The sequence below is a fragment of the Stigmatopora argus genome, chromosome 11 (genome assembly GCF_051989625.1).
Source record: "Stigmatopora argus isolate UIUO_Sarg chromosome 11, RoL_Sarg_1.0, whole genome shotgun sequence".
Taxonomy (NCBI): Eukaryota; Metazoa; Chordata; class Actinopteri; order Syngnathiformes; family Syngnathidae; genus Stigmatopora; species Stigmatopora argus.
Window position 1 is genome coordinate 16928662 of NC_135397.1, and position 16439 is coordinate 16945100.

Sequence of the window (16439 nt, forward strand, 5' to 3'; positions counted from 1 at the left end):
TGTCTCTGCTTCATTTGATTTTGACCATTTGATCTTATTCCTTCTTGCTGGTTTCTGCTTGCTCCGTTGGCCGTAGCGGGAAGGTCGGTTGCCGTGGAGTCCGTGTGTCGTGTACAGGTTCGAAAGCGCAGTCGTTGTCCGTGGTCCGTGATCTGTGGTCGTTGTCCGTGGTACGTGATCCGTGGTCGTTGTACTTGGTCTGTAATCCGTGGTCGTGGGGGCAGAACGTGGTCGGAATCCTGGGTGCAAACAAGAAGTCGAGTATCAATAAGACAGGCAAGGAACTGGATTGATTTGGGAAACGTGGAAGTTGGGGTGGATGCGGAGGGGCGGTGAGAGCTTGAGGCGCACGGCGCATGGGTTTATTATCCGTTCGATCTTGTAGGGGCCGATGAAGCGGGGGACAGCTTCCGGGACTCGGTTTTTAGGGGAAGATCACGGGTGGACAGCCAAACCTCTTGACCCACAACGTAGGCTGGTGCGGGGGCACGACGGCGATTGGCCTGCCCTTGGGCACGGTTGGAAGCAAGCTGAAGCGCGGCCCGGGCGTTCTCCCAGATACGGCCACATCTGGTCAGGTGTGCATGGACGGAGGGCAAGGCAATCTCCGCTTCCAGGGAAGGGAATAAGGGGGGTTGGTAGCCTAGGGAGCAATTGAAAGGGGACAGGTTGGAGGAGGCTTTAGGGTGGAAGTTGTGGGCATAATCGATCCAGGGCAGATGTTCGCTCCAGGTGGTTGGGTCGGCATGGGTGGCGCAGCAAATCGCTGCCTCCAACTGCTGATTTGTGCGCTCACATTGACCGTTTGACTGTGGATGATATCCCGAGGAGAGGCTTGCGGTGATCTTTAGGGCTGAATAGAAGGCAGACCAGACATGCGAAGTGAACTGTGGACCCCAGGGCGGAGAAGATGTCGGCCGGAATTCCATGCAAGCGGAAAACATGCTGCGTGAGGAAGGCGGCTGTCTCCTGGGCTGAGGGTAGTTTTCGGAGGGCAATGAAGTGGGCCGCCTTGGAAAACTGGTCGACTATGGTGAGTATGGCGGTGTTACCCTGCGACTTGGGAAGGCCCGTAACGAAGTCGACCGCAACATGAGACCAGGGACGGCTAGGAATCTGGAGTGGGAGGAGTAGACCGGAGCTTGGCTTGGTGGAGGATTTGTTGCGTGCGCACACATTGCAGGCAGATACGAAAGATTGCGTATCTCCCCTTAATGTCGGCCACCAAAAGCGTTGGCGCAAAACCGCCTGTGTGCGGGCAACCCCCGGGTGGCAGGTCAGGCGGGAGGTGTGGGCCCATTCTAGTACCTTGGACTGCATTGGGGTTGGAACATACAGGTCCTTATGCGTACCTCTTCTTGGGTCCGACTCCATCTCTTGGGCCCTCAATACCTCAGCAACAGTGAAACGGGACTTCAGGTCACAGAACGCCGCCTCCGCTGCGCCTGACCAACTGAACGGGAGTTTCGTGGATGTGAGTGCTGTGAGGGGGCGGCGACGCAGCTATAGTTCCTGATGAAACGTCTATAGAAGTTTGCAAACCCCCAAAAACGTTACAACTCCCTTCTCCCCTTGGGCCTGGGCCACTGAGTTACGGCGTCGACCTTCTTGGCATCCATCCGCATCTCCCCGGCGTTCACCACGTACCCCAGAAAGGTGGTCTCCGAGACGTGAAATTCAAACTTCTCAGCCTTGGCAAATAGGCGGTTCTCCAGGAGACGTTGCAACACCTGGCGCACGTGCTGCACATACTCCTCAAGGCTGCGTGAAAAAATCAAGAGGTCATCCAGATAAACGAATACAAATCAGTTGAGCATGTCCCGGAGGACGTCATTGATCAGGGACTGGAACACTCCCGGGGCATTGCAGAGTCCGAAAGGCATTACCGGGTATTCAAAAAGGCCCTGGGGGTGAAGGCTGTTTTCCATTTGTCCCCCTCCCGAATCCGGACCAGATGGTAAGCATTTCGGAGGTCTAACTTGTTAAAAATGCAGGAGCCATGTAGCGGTGTAAAAGCCGATCAGGTAAGCGATCTTGGCTCGGTCAGAGGTGTAGGTGAGGCATTGTTGTTTAAATACCAACCGGCATTGAACCAAGAAATGCTGGCATGCACCGAGATTTCCACTGTAGGGGGCAGGTGAGGGCACCATAGTTTCGCGGTGCGGCGATACCAGCCGGTGTTACCTGGGGAGCGGGTGGGGTCGGCTGTGCACTCGGTGAGTGAGGCAAGGGCGTGCGTTGTTCCCGTATGGCATTGAGGGTCTGAGTTATGCCCGATACCTCAGCCAAGGGGAATTTTATAGCTTGGGTGTGCTGGTCCACGACTTGCGCAGGCGGGTCGGTGGGGGCTTGGTCTGCGCCCGCGGGGTCCATTCTGGCTGGATCGTGCTGTTACGTATGGGAATGGAGGACCCCAAAGTAGGCGAGGGTCCGAGTCTGGTTCTTTCAAGTATTTATTTCGATCGTCCGCGAGGTACAGGCAACACATGGAGATATGGAGGCATAAAATGCTGTGATTGTCGCACCTCGAAGGGTTCAAACCCACATCCTGGTGCAGGCGGCAGAGGATTTACATTTCCTGATGAAATAATCAGAGTTTTACTCCCGCCGTGCCGTAAACGTGGCGTATACATGCAGGCCATTTGGCGGGGTGACAGACATCACAGCCAAGGAAACTCCTGCCTTATTCAATGAAGCACAATAAGATCTCTTTGAAATTTGTGTAGAGCATTGGGAAAACGAGAGAATATTCTGCCTGGAGGATCTTAAACAAGCAATGGTAGTAATAACCACTAAATCTATTGAGAATTAAATTGAATGGCAAGGAAAATAACTACTATATACAGTGGGGCAAATAAGTATTTAGTCAAAATTGGATAACTTTATTCATCCCGTATTTGGGAAATGTCGTTGTCACAGTAGCAAGAGGGTGAGGATGCAGAAATAGGAAAGGCGTTTTAGACATAAATGGATAGGTAACAAGTAAGTTAATAAATAAATTTATTAATAAATAAATAAGCGTGTTGCTGAAATACATATACATATATACATGTACACATACACGTGTACATACACATATGTATGCACATATATACATACATACTCATCATGTCCACCCTCTGGGACAAAGACAGCAAACCATACTACACCTTACTGGTGGGACAAAGACAAACACCAATAACATTCTTATGTGACACTGGAGCAGATAAATCCGTCATCAAAGACCAAGTGCCAGGATTGATATCAGGAAGAGAATGGATCACTGTGATTGGAGCAGGAGGACACATGGAACTATTGAAGAAGTCGAGGAAGATAAAAATAACAGATGAAAATGGACGAAACCACAAAGCAAAGTTCGTCCTGAGTAAGAACTGTCCTGTGAACCTCCTGGGAAGAGACCTACTCTGTAAACTGGGAATCAGCCTTATCCCCACAGATGATGGCATGAAACCAATACACAGGTGAGTGGAGATGGAGATCCAAGTAGTCGAAGGTCAAGAGGAACCTCATACGTTCTACTCCCTAGATTTAGCAACACAAGGGCCCTCATCTGTAGTTCGACAGTTAAAAACCAAAGTCGAAGATGTAAATGGCCAAGCACAAACCCACTGGCCACTACACATCACCATGAAGTTTGGGAAAGCCAGAACAGAATTTGTTAAACAGTTCGAGCGACTAGGACCCCAACTAGTTCGAGTGGAGTACCTGTACACCACGACAGAGGGAGATGCAGCCACCTCAGTGGACTTGCCACCTCAAGCGGAAAAACGAATAACACCCCACGTGTCCATAGAGACAAAACCCCACAGGCCCTGGAAGGACCTAGGACGCATGGTGCGATTCCTGGAGACCAGAAGCGAGGAGTTGTGGTCACATCAGACTCCTACAGCCAGCGGACTGCTGATCTACTGATAACACAAACAAAAATGTCGTTCCTGTCACCAGCAAGACACCTGGCCATAATAGCTACATTGTTATCGCAACCCCATCTCACCGTAAAGCGATGCAATACCTTGAATCCAGCACACGCTAATAGCTTACAGTGACATACAGTACCACCACATGTCAAACCATGCTGGAGATTCTCACACTCCTTTGAAGTGTGACGAATCCCAGGATGCCGTCTCTGTGTAAATGTGTTTGTTTTGACTATTAAGATGGTGCCCTGACAAGTGATTTTGTTATTTTCCATACCCTGCGAAGAGTAACTGATGATGGTGTTTGTATTCTAAACCCGGAGAGGAGGGATACAAATTGATGTGATTAATAAAAAATATTTTAATTACTATAGGGGGGAAATGTGAAATAACCTTGAAAGTAATCAAATAATGTTTCAATCTATGATATCACCTTCAATCCGTGTCATGGCCATGTCATAGAGACCTTCCATCCACATCACAACCATCGGTTTCAAAACCATGCATCTTTGTAATAGGGTACGTCCTTTGTTTATATGTTTATATGTAGCCTTTAACATCATCAGTATCACCACCATCATCGGTGTCACTGTCGCGCTGCATCTTTGTAACAGGGAATTTGTATGTCCCTTGTCATAGAGAATTTGTATGTCATGAAATCTTGCCCTAAGTAAAATAGTTCACTATAGAAGTAGAGTCGTCGGACCCACCACCTCAGTACTCTCCTTCTGCGGAAGCTTCAAAACCTCACTCATCTGTCTCGGTGTGCTTTACTTGTGTTTGATCTCTTGAATGTTCATAGTGGATCGGACAGAGAGATATAGAGATATAGAGATGGAGAGATAGAGAGATAGAGAGCGAGAGAGCGAGAGATAGAGAGCGAGAGAGAGCGAGAGAGAGCGAGAGAGAGCGAGAGAGAGTGAGAGAGAGCGAGAGAGAGCGAGAGAGAGTGCGAGAGAGCGAGAGAGAACGAGAGAGAGCGAGAGAGAGCGAGAGAGAGCGAGAGAGAGCGGGAGAGCGGGAGAGCGGGCCAGAGGGCCAGAGGGCCAGAGAGAGAGAGATAGATAGAGAGAGATAGAGAAGATATATATGTATATATCAGTGGCGGGCCGTCAGGGCCTTCAAGGCCTTCTCTGCTGGCCTAAGAAATATCTGAATCATATTATATTTTGTCCATCAATACGTACTTATTATTCCAAATGGTCTGTTAGCTTCCTTTCATTGCTTTTCCCCCTGGTTGCACTGCTTCCAGATGTGTGTTTTCATATTGAAGCATTTAACCAATCACATTTCAGCCATTATTTGTTGCCAGATCAGATCTGCCTCAAAGCCTGCACAATCAGTTCTTGCGGGCTCTGCTGCATTAAAATAGACTGTTGCTTTTAACCAATCAGATTTCGAGTTGGCAACCCCACAATGATTTTTCATAGGCGTTAGCATTTTGCTGGCTGGCACATGTCATTGCTTTCACAAACTATGATTGGCTAGTAGGCGGGCCAAAGCAGTACCGAGGCAGCCGAGATCGCAAACTCCATCCACTATGGCCGACAGAAGCAAAAACAAATAGATTCTGTTTGCTCACAAAGCTATTTTCTAGACGGACTTTTTCAGGAAAAAAATGGACATCATTAAGAAAGGGCGGTCAACTCCGAAGCTAGCAAGCCTGTTACAGCCGGGAAAATGGTGTGTGGGGCACTTTCAGCGCGCTAACTTAGCTCCACAAGCAAATAGTATATTGTTGTGTTGATTTAATGCTATTTTCGAAACGGACTATGCCAGAAATATGACAGGACAGGCTCGACTTTCATCATTAGCTTCGATGGCGATAGGAAAGAAGGAAGAAAGAAAGGAGGATGTATATTGTGTAAAAAGGATTTTTGGTGAGTAAAATTACAAATATGGCTATACGTATTCCTAAATAATATTTCAATTGTGGGCCAAGTTCTGATATCTGAAAAGCTCCAGTGTTTGTATTTAAGCTCCAGTGTTTGTATTTAATCACAAAATGCTGCTAGGGATTTGATTTTTACCCCAGTTTAATTTTGGGCGTTTCACCATTGACTTCCATCGCTGTCTTTTCCCGGGAAAAATCACCCCCCCTGGCCTGGTTTTAATGTCTGACAACTCTCCGGCACCCCCGGACGAGGGGGTTGCCGGCGGCGGCGAGAGCGACTCTCCGGCCCTCTCGGCCGAGGGGGCAGGCGGCCCCCCGAGCAGCCAGGGTAAGGTGCCCGACGACCGTTCTAAGAGTCTGGTTTCTGTTAAGGGCAGGGGGCCTGGCCAGCTCCTTAAGGACCAGCAGGGAGGCCCGCCGGACCGGCTACTCCCTCTCCTCTCCAAGGGCCGACGTGGACGCCCGCCGGATAGGCCCCTCCTAAGCCTCGTCTCAGGCCGGCGCGGACGCCCACCTCGATGCCTCGTCTCAGGCCGGCGCGGACGCCCACCTCGATGCCTCGTCTCAGGCCGGCGTGGACGCCCACCTCGATGCCTCGTCTCAGGCCGGCGTGGATGCCCACCTCGATGCCTCGTCGCAGGCCGGCGCGGACGCCCACCTCGATGCCTCGTCGCAGGCCGGCGCGGAAGCCCACCTCGATACCTCGTCACCGGCCGGCGTGGACGCCCGCCGGACCGGCTAAGCCCACGCCTCGTCACCGGCCGGCGCGGACGCCCGCCGGACCGACCACTTCCTCGCCTCGTCATCGGCCGGCGCGGACGCCCGCCGGACCGACCACTTCCTCGCCTTGTCTCTGGCCGGCATGGACGCCCGCCAGGCCGGCCACTCCCACGCCTCTTCACCGGCCGGCGCGGACGCCCGCCGGACCGGTCCCTCTCTCGTCTCTCCACGGGTTGGCGGGGACGCCCCCCGGACGATGAGAACGGAGCTTTATATATATATATATATATATATATATATATATATATATATCAGTGGCGGGCGATGCATTTTCTGGTAGCGCCTTCAACGTATAAATCCAACCCTCAAAAACTATTTTATGGCTATAAAACCTCTACTGCAGCCACAGCTGCGACACATAAAAAATAATCAATAAATTAATGCACAAAAATGGGGTAAAATCCACTTCCTAGCAGCATTTCATGATTAAATACAAATACTGGAGCTTTTCAGACATTAAAACCAGGCCAGGGGGTGATTTTCCCGGGAAAAGACAGCGATGAACGTCATTGGCGTACGGGCAAACATTGCCCGAAAATGGGGTAAAATCCAGCCGAAAACAGCATTTATTGATTAAATACAAATACTGGAGCTTTTTAGACATTAGAACCGGGCCCGGAGTATCATTTCCCCGGTAAAAAGACAGCGATGAACGTCGATACGTCCATACGTGAAATGACAAAAAATGCACTAAAATACTAAAATTAGGTAAAATCCACTTCCTAGCATCATCTATTGATTGAATACAAATACTGGAGCTTTGGAGACATTACAACCAGGCCAGGGGGGTGATTTTTCCCGGGAAAAGACAGCGATGGACGTCAATGGTGAAACACCAAAAATTAAACTGGGATAAAATCCACTTCCTAGCAGCATTTTGTGATCAAATGCAAACACTGGAGCTTAAATACAAACACTGGAGCTTTTCAGATATCAGAACTTGGCCATAATTGAAATATTATTTAGGAATATAGCCATATTTTTAATTTTACTCACCAAAAATCATTTTTACACAATATCCATCCTCCTTTCTTTCTTCCTTCTTTCCTATCGCCATCGAAGCTAATGATGAAAGGCGAGCCTGTCCTGTCATATTTCTGGCATAGTCCGTTTTGAAAATGGCTTTAAATCAAAACAACAATATACTATTTGCTTGTGTAGCTAAGTTAGCACACTGAAAGTGCCGCACACACCATATTCCCGGCTGTAACAGGCTTGCTAGCTTCGGAGTTGACCGCCCTTTCTTAATAATGTCCTTATTTTTGTTGAAAAGTCCGTCTGGAAAATAGCTTTGTGAGAGAAATCTGCAACAGAATTCATTTGTTTTTGCCACTGTCAGCCATGTGGGTGGAGTTTGCGATCTCTGGCTGCTTTGGCCCGCCTACTAGCCAATCATAGTTTGTGAAAGCAATGACATGACCCAGCCAGCAAAATGCTAACGCCTATGAAAAATCATTGTGGGGTTTCCAACTCGAAATCTGATTGGTTAAAAGCAACAGTCTTGTTTAATGCAGCAGAACCCACAATAACTGATTGTGAAGGCTTTGAGGCAGATCTTATCTGGCAACAAATAATGGCTGAAATGTGATTGGTTAAACGCTTCAATATGAAAACACACATCTGGAAGCAGTGCAACCAAGGGGGAAAGCAATGAAAGGAAGCTACCAGACCATTTGGAATAATAACTACGTATTGATGGACAAAATATAATATGATTCAGATATTTCTTAGGCCAGCAGAGAAGGCCTTGAAGGCCCTGACGGCCCGCCACTGATATACATATATATCTAGAACCACCACAACCGTTTTGAGAGTAAGTGACAAGGACCTGTTGTCTTTTGATCTATTGTGTTTGCCGTAGCCTGACGGAAAACCCATTGCGCATGCACAACAGATGGTGGTTTGACAGGCACAACATGCAGAATGTCGGAATCTTTGGACGATTGCATTTTACTTTCTTCGTCCTCGCAGATTGCCCCAAGGGACGAGGAAGCAGTAAGATTAACAATTGTATGACATAACATGTGGCCGTTGGCCTGTGATAGTGCGTTTTTCCGGTTTTGGAAGCAGAATACTGAGCAAAACATTGATTCTTTGGCCTGTATTTGCCATTTTGACATAGGTTTGTATACTATATACGAGCTATTAGATGGGGCGGTGGTTTTTCAGCCTGAGCAGCTAAGGCAGTCTGGGTTCGATTCTCACACCATATAAGTGTGATTGTAAGCGTGAGTGGTCTGTTTCATTGAGCCCTTCTATCGGCTGGAAATCAATTCATGATGTCCCCCTCCTGCTTTCACTGCGGTCAAGCCATCGGACGTTCTTGTTGTCGTGGTCAAAATCACCCAGACGTTCAAAATAGCCCGCCCGCGTAATCCATTCAAAACAGCGTGGCGAGTCAGTTGACTTCCGCGTGCTCGTAGCGTCTAGAAACTCTGGCACCTTAACGCTAATAAATACTATCAACAGTCAAAGAAACAGCAGCATATAGCTCGAGCATTGTCATGATTTAAAAATCAAATAACCACAAAACCGCCGGGCCGCCTTATCATTTTTGTGATACACTGTAAATAAATATTTTTTTCATAATTTCCAGCCAAGGTGGGTCAATCCTAGTAGTAGGTCTCCCTGACTACTTACATACGGTAATACCTTGACATACGAGTGCCCCGACATACGAGAAATTTGAGATATGAACAAATATTTGCATCGAGATACGATAAATTTTGATATACGAGCATACGAGACAGCCAGGTGGCTAAGATGCGAGGGTCTTTCTCGCCACATCTCCCTCGTGCAAAGATATCTACGGGCACTGGGCGGAGCGTTGCATGTTTTTCTGTGTTTTTTTGCGTTAGTCAGTACAGAATTAAGGGAAACTGGGTCCAAAGCAAGCCGGTGCAATGAAGGGTAGTGCGAAGAAAAGGCATATGATGACATTTGATTTTAAGCACGAAATAATCGAAACACATTAGTGTACGCGTGATTGAGCTGGCTCACCAATACGTATGGAGAAGCAGGAAGTTCGCCTCGAAAGCCGCAGTGGAATACATGGACCTTTTTGCCTTGGTTATTACACAACAAGGTTTAAATTTAGTGTAACGCAAGATTAAAACTTTTAAAGTGTGTGTATAGGAATCTAAGTTCATTTCAGTTAAATTTAAAATGTATGTTATGTTACGAGCGCATCCGTCAAGTCTCTCTCTCTGTCTCAATAATGTCTCATTTTCGTATTAAACATCATAACCACTAGTTATTTTTTACTGTTAGTAGATGGTGAATTACAACCAATAAAAAACATGTTTTTCCTTTGTAATTTCCTGTTTTTTTGGTGTTTTTTTTCAGAGGGTGGGAACGAACTAATTTGTATTTAGTTCACTTCTATGGGAAACGTTGATTTGGGATAAGAGTAAATCGACATACGAGCTCGGTCCTTGAGCGCATTAAGCTTGTATCTCAAGGTATGACTACTCAAAATTATGCAATGGTTACATTTCTAGATAAATTGAATTCTTATTGCTTCATGCGTGCTTTGTCAAGGTTGCTTTTCTCCTTTTTGTGGGACTGTAAATCAAGAGTTGAAAGAGTTTTAATTTATTTTATCATTTATATATATTTTAAATATATTTATTATAATATATAATTAAGAATTATATTTATACATTATTTAAAATTCTTTAAAAATGAAACTGATTTTCTGTTTTTTTCCCACATTATGTCTCATGGTTGAGGTTTACCCATGTTGACAATTACAGGCCTAATCTTTTCAAGTAGGATAACTTGCACAATTGGTGGTTGACTAACTACTTACCGTAATTACTCGAATATAACACGCAGATTTTTGCTATATAATTAATTCCAATAGTTGGGGGTGCGTGTTATAATCAATAACTAAAATAAATTACAAATTTTCGATCGAAAAAAGCATTGTCAAACTCACTTTGACGCACGGATTTTACGTCATCTCGTAAAGCCGACGCACGGATTTTACGTCATCTCGTAAAGCCGACGCACGGATTTTACGTCATCTCCTAAAGCCGATCGAAAATCGGAAAGCCGAGACCACCACTGCCCCCCTCTAGCCTCGTACTCGTCTCAGTTCACCCTCTCTCAGTTCAGTGTTATAATCAATAACTAAAATAAATTACAAATTTTCGATCGAAAAAAGCATTGTCAAACTCACTTTGACGCACGGATTTTACGTCATCTCCTAAAGCCGACGCACGGATTTTACGTCATCTCGTAAACCCGATCGAAAATCGGAAAGCCGAGACCACCACTGCCCCCCTCTAGCCTCGTACTCGTCTCAGTTCACCCTCTCTCAGTTCAGTGTTATAATCAATAACTAAAATAAATTAAAAATTTTCGATCGAAAAAAGCATTGTCAAACTCACTTTGACGCACGGATTTTACGTCATCTCGTAAAGCCAATCGGATGATGTGTTGTGGGGGGAAGAGGAAGTTGATGAAGGAAGCGTGGACGTTGATAGGATTCTCAACGAACAGATGTATGAGGAGACGGATGAGAGGACAGACAAAGAGATAGAGGAATATCTGCAGAGACTATTTAAAGATTCTGATTTGGACTCTTCATTTGAAGGATTCTAATGAATAAATTTGTTTGAACAAAACAATCGTGAAACGAAGAAAAAAAGGTAAGATTTCTGATTTTCGTCAGCGGGAAATTTTAGGTGCGCACTATATTCGATTACTGCGTTTTTCCAGATGTTTTTGGCCCAAAATTACCTGCGTGTTATTTTCGAGTGCGCGTTATATTCGAGTAATTACGGTAGTTGCCTCACTGTTTATCTTATTTATAGTCCCCAGTTATAAGAACAGCAATATTTACACACTTTTGAAATAAACAATGTACCAAATTGTGCACAAGCTTTCACTAGAATTGAAAACAGGAGATCGAATATAGTTGCCAATGTAGACCAGACATGACCGCGTAAATCGAAAAAACATGAAGTAGGATCACCCCTTTTTATTAGTACCAAACCACATGTTTTTGCGCCTATACAAAAAGTACACAAGTACAATTATCAAGAAGTGTATTCATTAAATATTTCAGTTAAAGGCATATGAAAAGACTAATCTACTAATATCTAAACATAATCTATAAATAAAAAATGTAATTACTTTAAGTACTGTCCTCACAGTGAAAATAGTTACTGCTTCATTCATTCCTTCATTTGCTCATCTCATTTTCTGACCCGCTTTATCCTAATTAGGGTCGTGGGGGGTGCTGGAGCCTATCCGAGCTGACTCCGGGCCAGAGGCGGGGGACACCCTGTATCGATGGCCAGCCAATCGCAGGGCACAAGGAGACGGACAACCATGCACACTCACACCCATACCTAGGGACAATTTAGAGTGTCCAATCACCCTACCATGCATGTTGTTGTAATGTGGGAGGAAACCGGAGCACCCGGAGAAAAAACACGCAGGCCCAGGTAAAACAGGCAAACTCCACACAAAGCTGGAATAGGATAGGCATAGTCTTTCTCCACAGGTGAGGTGCGCGATGAGAAATTCACTTGCAACGTAACAGTCGAAGTCAAGATGTCCTCCTTTTCTGCCTTTTATATTATTCGCTGCATCATTCTTCTTCAGCGCTGAGTGCCAGCCAATTCAGCACCGAAGAAATGAGGCCCTGCCTTCCGCCATTTGTTATACTCTACCTTCCGCTTGCTAGTTTCAGTTCGAATTTTGACATTTTTATTAAGTTTTTTTGTACTTATTATAAGAAAAACGTACTGAAGCCGTGAATGTTGAAACCATAAAGTGGTGAAGGATCACAGTATTTATGCGTTTCTAGACCTGCTATATCACTGCTTTTTTTTCTTAGATTGACGATGACGAGTTTGACATTCCCCATGTAGACACACCTCCTACCTTGGAGAGCATTCTGAATGAGGTAAAGTATCATGTTTAACATAAACCCACTGTAATAGAGTTCTGAAAGAAAGGACACCATGTGTCTATAAGGCTCAGACAAAAACTGATATGGAAGCCATTGAAAACAACTTCCTGACGGCTTGAAGTAAACTTTGGTCTAATATGCGGCACCTCAGGAAGAAAAAGCAGTGCACCACAAACACTGTTTAGTGGGGATTGGTTGCTACGTATCTCGACTTAGGATTTTGTGACTACTTTGAAGACCTTCTCAACTCCACTGTCCAGGGACTCTGTGGCAGACAGGCCTATCTCTGGGGTTGAAGTTACTAAGGTGGTTAAACAGCTCTGATGGCAGACCCCTGGGGTTGGATCAGATCCGCCCAGAGTTTTTAAAGGCTCTAGATCAGGGATGGGCAAATCGGTCCTCGAGTGCCGCTGTGGGTGCAGGTTTTTGTTCCAACCGATGCAGCACAGACAGTTTAACCAATGAGATTTCTGCAGAAAACAAGAAGCACCTGACTGCAATCCACTGATTGTACTTGTAGGACACCAGATTGGTGAAAAGGTACCCTCTCTATGGGTTGGAATGAAAACGCGCACCCACTGTGGAATAGTTTGCCCACCCCTGCTCTGAATGTTGTGGGGTTACCTTGGTTACTACATTAGATTAGATTAGAACTTTATTTCATCCCGTATTCAGGAAATTTCCTTGGTTGCAGTAGCAAGACAGACACGCAAGACATTGTAGACCTAGTTCAAAAACTGGAGCCACACACAGGAAGTCCATAAGGTGGGGACCTTCTGCAGACTGAGACTGAGGTTAAATATGCAGAATCACTTTCAAGATGATCCGCAGAGTCCCTCAGTAGTCTGGAGCTGATCATCTTCCTTGCCTATATCCTCCTAAACTGTCCTACCACCCGATCAGCAGCAGCGGAGAGGCCGGTGGGGGACTTTAAAGCACACAAGCGCAAAACTCTCCCGTTGCAGCCCGGCAAGCACCGACAGCTCCTCCATCTGACCGGGGATAGACTCTCCCATAACAATGATGGAATGCTCGGTCTGGGAGCCTCGCCTCTTTTCCCAGCACGATCGGCTACTGCTCACAGCTGATCCCGCGTGTATGACAGCTGAACAGCTCCAAAGATGTCTCGGACTAGCATAAAGAAACTTTCAGATCCTCTTCCTTGCGTAGATCCTCCTAAGATGTCCTATCACCTGATCAGCAGCAGCGGAGAGGCCGGTGGGGGGCTCCAAAGCACATAAGCAGCCCAGCAAGCACCGGCAGCTCCTCCATCTGACTGGGGAGAGATCTCACGTTCCCATAAGAATGATGGAATGCTCGGTCTGGAGCGTTGCCTCTTCTCCCGGCACTATCGTCCACTGCTCACAGCTGATCCCGCGTGCATGACAGCGGAGGCACGTCTAGGACTAGCACAAAGAAACCAAGCCACGCGACGGGTGGGGTTGAGTCGCAAAGGTCGCAGAACAACAAAGCAAAAAGCACAAAGTACAAAGCAAAGCAAAATACATGGGAAAGCATTAAAAAATATTAAAATGCAATTAATAAAGATAGAAAAGTAGCAAAAACACAAAAGAGCGGATGGAGCTACCGCTACTGGCTGCCACTTGAGCGGCGCCATCTTGTTTGCAGTAGCAAGAATGGATATAGACACAAGAAAAAGACATGGTAGAGTTAGATAAAACTGGAACCACACACAGGAAGTCTTTCACAAGGTGGGGAACTTCCGCAGACTGAGACCGAGGTTGAAAATATGCAGAGTCACTCGTCCAAGCTTATCCGCAGTCCCTCAGTAGTCTGGAGCTGAAGAATCAACAGTAACAGAGTACAACACCCTGAACTCCGTTTCCGGCCTTGTAAGCGCCGGCAGCTCTTCCATCTTATCAGGGAGGGATCTCACTTTCCCCATAATAATAGATGGAATTATTTGTCTGAAGCGTCGCTTCTTCTCCCGGCACTTTGTCCAGCTCTGGATTTCCAGCGGCATCGAGGTGTTTCTCTTTCTGCTGCGTATTGTTCATAGCTAATCCCATGTGTATGACAGTGGAGGCATAGCTGAATGGTTCCAAAAAAGAAGTAGTAGAAAGAAGCTAAGCTAACAGAACAAAGAAAGTTAAAGTGTAAAGTAAAAAGAAATGTATTAGGAAATATTAAAATGTAATAAAATAAAGATAGATAGGCTGTAAAACACGAAAAACAAATAAGAGTGGACAGAGCTACTGCCAGAAGAGTGGGCCAAAGTTCCTCCAAAGCGTTGTTAAAGTCTCATCATAAATAATTGTAAACGCTAGATTTCAGTTATTGCTGCCAAAGGTGGCACAACCCCTTATTAGGTACAGGGTGCAATTACTTTTTCTCAGAGGGCCAGACAAGTTTGTATTTTTTTCTGCCCTGGTAAATACAATCATTTTGAAACTGCATTTTCTATTTCCTTGGGTTGTCTCTGTGTCATACTAAAACTAGTTTGATGATCTGAAACCTTTGCAGAGCTGCCAACTACTCCGTAATTTCCGAAGTTTACCCGGAAATGCAACGAAAACTCCGAGACGCTGGACAACCTCCTTAAAGTACAGAAAAAAAGTCACTTACCGTATTTTCTCGACTATATGGCGCACCGCATTTAAAGGCGCAGTCTCAGTAAGGCGCACCGCACCAATACACGGAGCCAGGCATGGCAAAACGTACACCAGCTTAAACATACACCAGCTTAAATAAACACCATCTTAAACATACACCATCTTAAACATACACCAGCTTAAACATACACCAGCTTAAACATACACCAGCTTAAACATACACCAGCTTAAACATACACCAGCTTAAACATACACCATCTTAAACATACACCATCTTAAACATACACCAGCTTAAACATACATCATCTTAAACATACACCAGCTTAAACATACACCACCTTAAACATACACCACCTTAAACATATGGACACACGCTAAAACACGTTTTTAAAAAGGCAACGTAAGCAAAACTGAGTTCGGTTGTACTTTATTTAGCCATTTTACAACGTACTCATGTCATCATCACCCACAAATCCATCACAGTCCTCATTTTCGGTGTCCGAATTGAACAATTGTCCAAATGATTCATCAAAAATGCCAGGTTCCCTCTCTTCGTTGTCAGAGTCACTGTCATTGCCATGTGGCTCCACAGAAATGATGCCGACTTTGGCAAAGGCTCAAACAACAGTGCAAGCAGACAGGTTAGCGGCCACAATCCATTCGCAAATAGTAGCATAACTAGCCCGGCGCTGCCTGCCACCCTTCGTAAAGCTGTGTTCGCCAGCTATCATCCATTGTTCCCATGCCGCTCGCAACTTTGGTTTGAACATCCGGTTGATGCCGATGTCCAGTGGTTGGAGTTCTTTAGTTAAGCCTCCGGGAATGACGGCAAGCTCAGAGTTCATTTTCGTGACTTGGTTTTTCACCGCTGCTGTGAGATGAGCACGCATGGATTTGCAAGTCAAGATTGACGGCAAGCCGTGAAAAAAGCCATCCGGTCTCTTAACATACACCTTACGTAGCCATTCTCTCATTTTCTCCTCGTCCATCCAGCCCTTTTGGTTTGCCTTCACGATGACGCCGGCTGGAAACTTTTCTTTCGGCAGTCTTTCGCTTAAAAATCACCATAGGTGGTAGTTTCTGTCCTTTAGCATGGCAACCAAGAACGACAGTAAAAGCCGACTTCTCGTGCCCCGTTGTTCGTATCGCTACCGTGCTGGTCCCCTTCTTCTCCACAGTATGGTTCACCGGGATTTCAAAAGTCAGCGGTACCTCGTCCATGTTTGTTATGTGGTTAGGCTGTATAAATTTGTCAGTAATTTTCTTGGTGCAGTAGGTGCGGAAAACGGCTAGCTTTTCAATGTAGTCTGCTGGAAGTTGCTACGCCAAGGTTGTCCTCGCTCTAATGG

At 45.9% G+C, this 16439-nt stretch overlaps 1 protein-coding gene and 1 long non-coding RNA gene across 15 annotated transcripts in view; both read left to right on the plus strand.

Moving 5' to 3' along the window:
• The first annotated feature begins 4631 nt into the window (after positions 1–4631).
• Positions 4632–6793, plus strand: LOC144084717 (uncharacterized). The gene is made up of 3 exons (XR_013303894.1): positions 4632–5600; positions 5697–5797; positions 6189–6793. It is a non-coding gene; the product is annotated as an uncharacterized LOC144084717 (long non-coding RNA).
• Positions 6794–8142: 1349 nt separating this feature from the next.
• Positions 8143–16439, plus strand: part of vps8 (VPS8 subunit of CORVET complex) — a 192203-nt gene continuing 183906 nt past the window's right edge. For 6 of the 14 annotated variants that reach the window (XM_077613347.1, XM_077613354.1, XM_077613356.1 and 3 more), the window contains exons 1-2: positions 8446–8601; positions 12443–12511. In XM_077613347.1, the coding sequence (XP_077469473.1) occupies positions 8515–8601; positions 12443–12511 (156 nt within the window). In that variant the 5' untranslated portion in view covers positions 8446–8514. The other 8 variants (XM_077613355.1, XM_077613349.1, XM_077613362.1 and 5 more) reach the window with 8 other exon arrangements.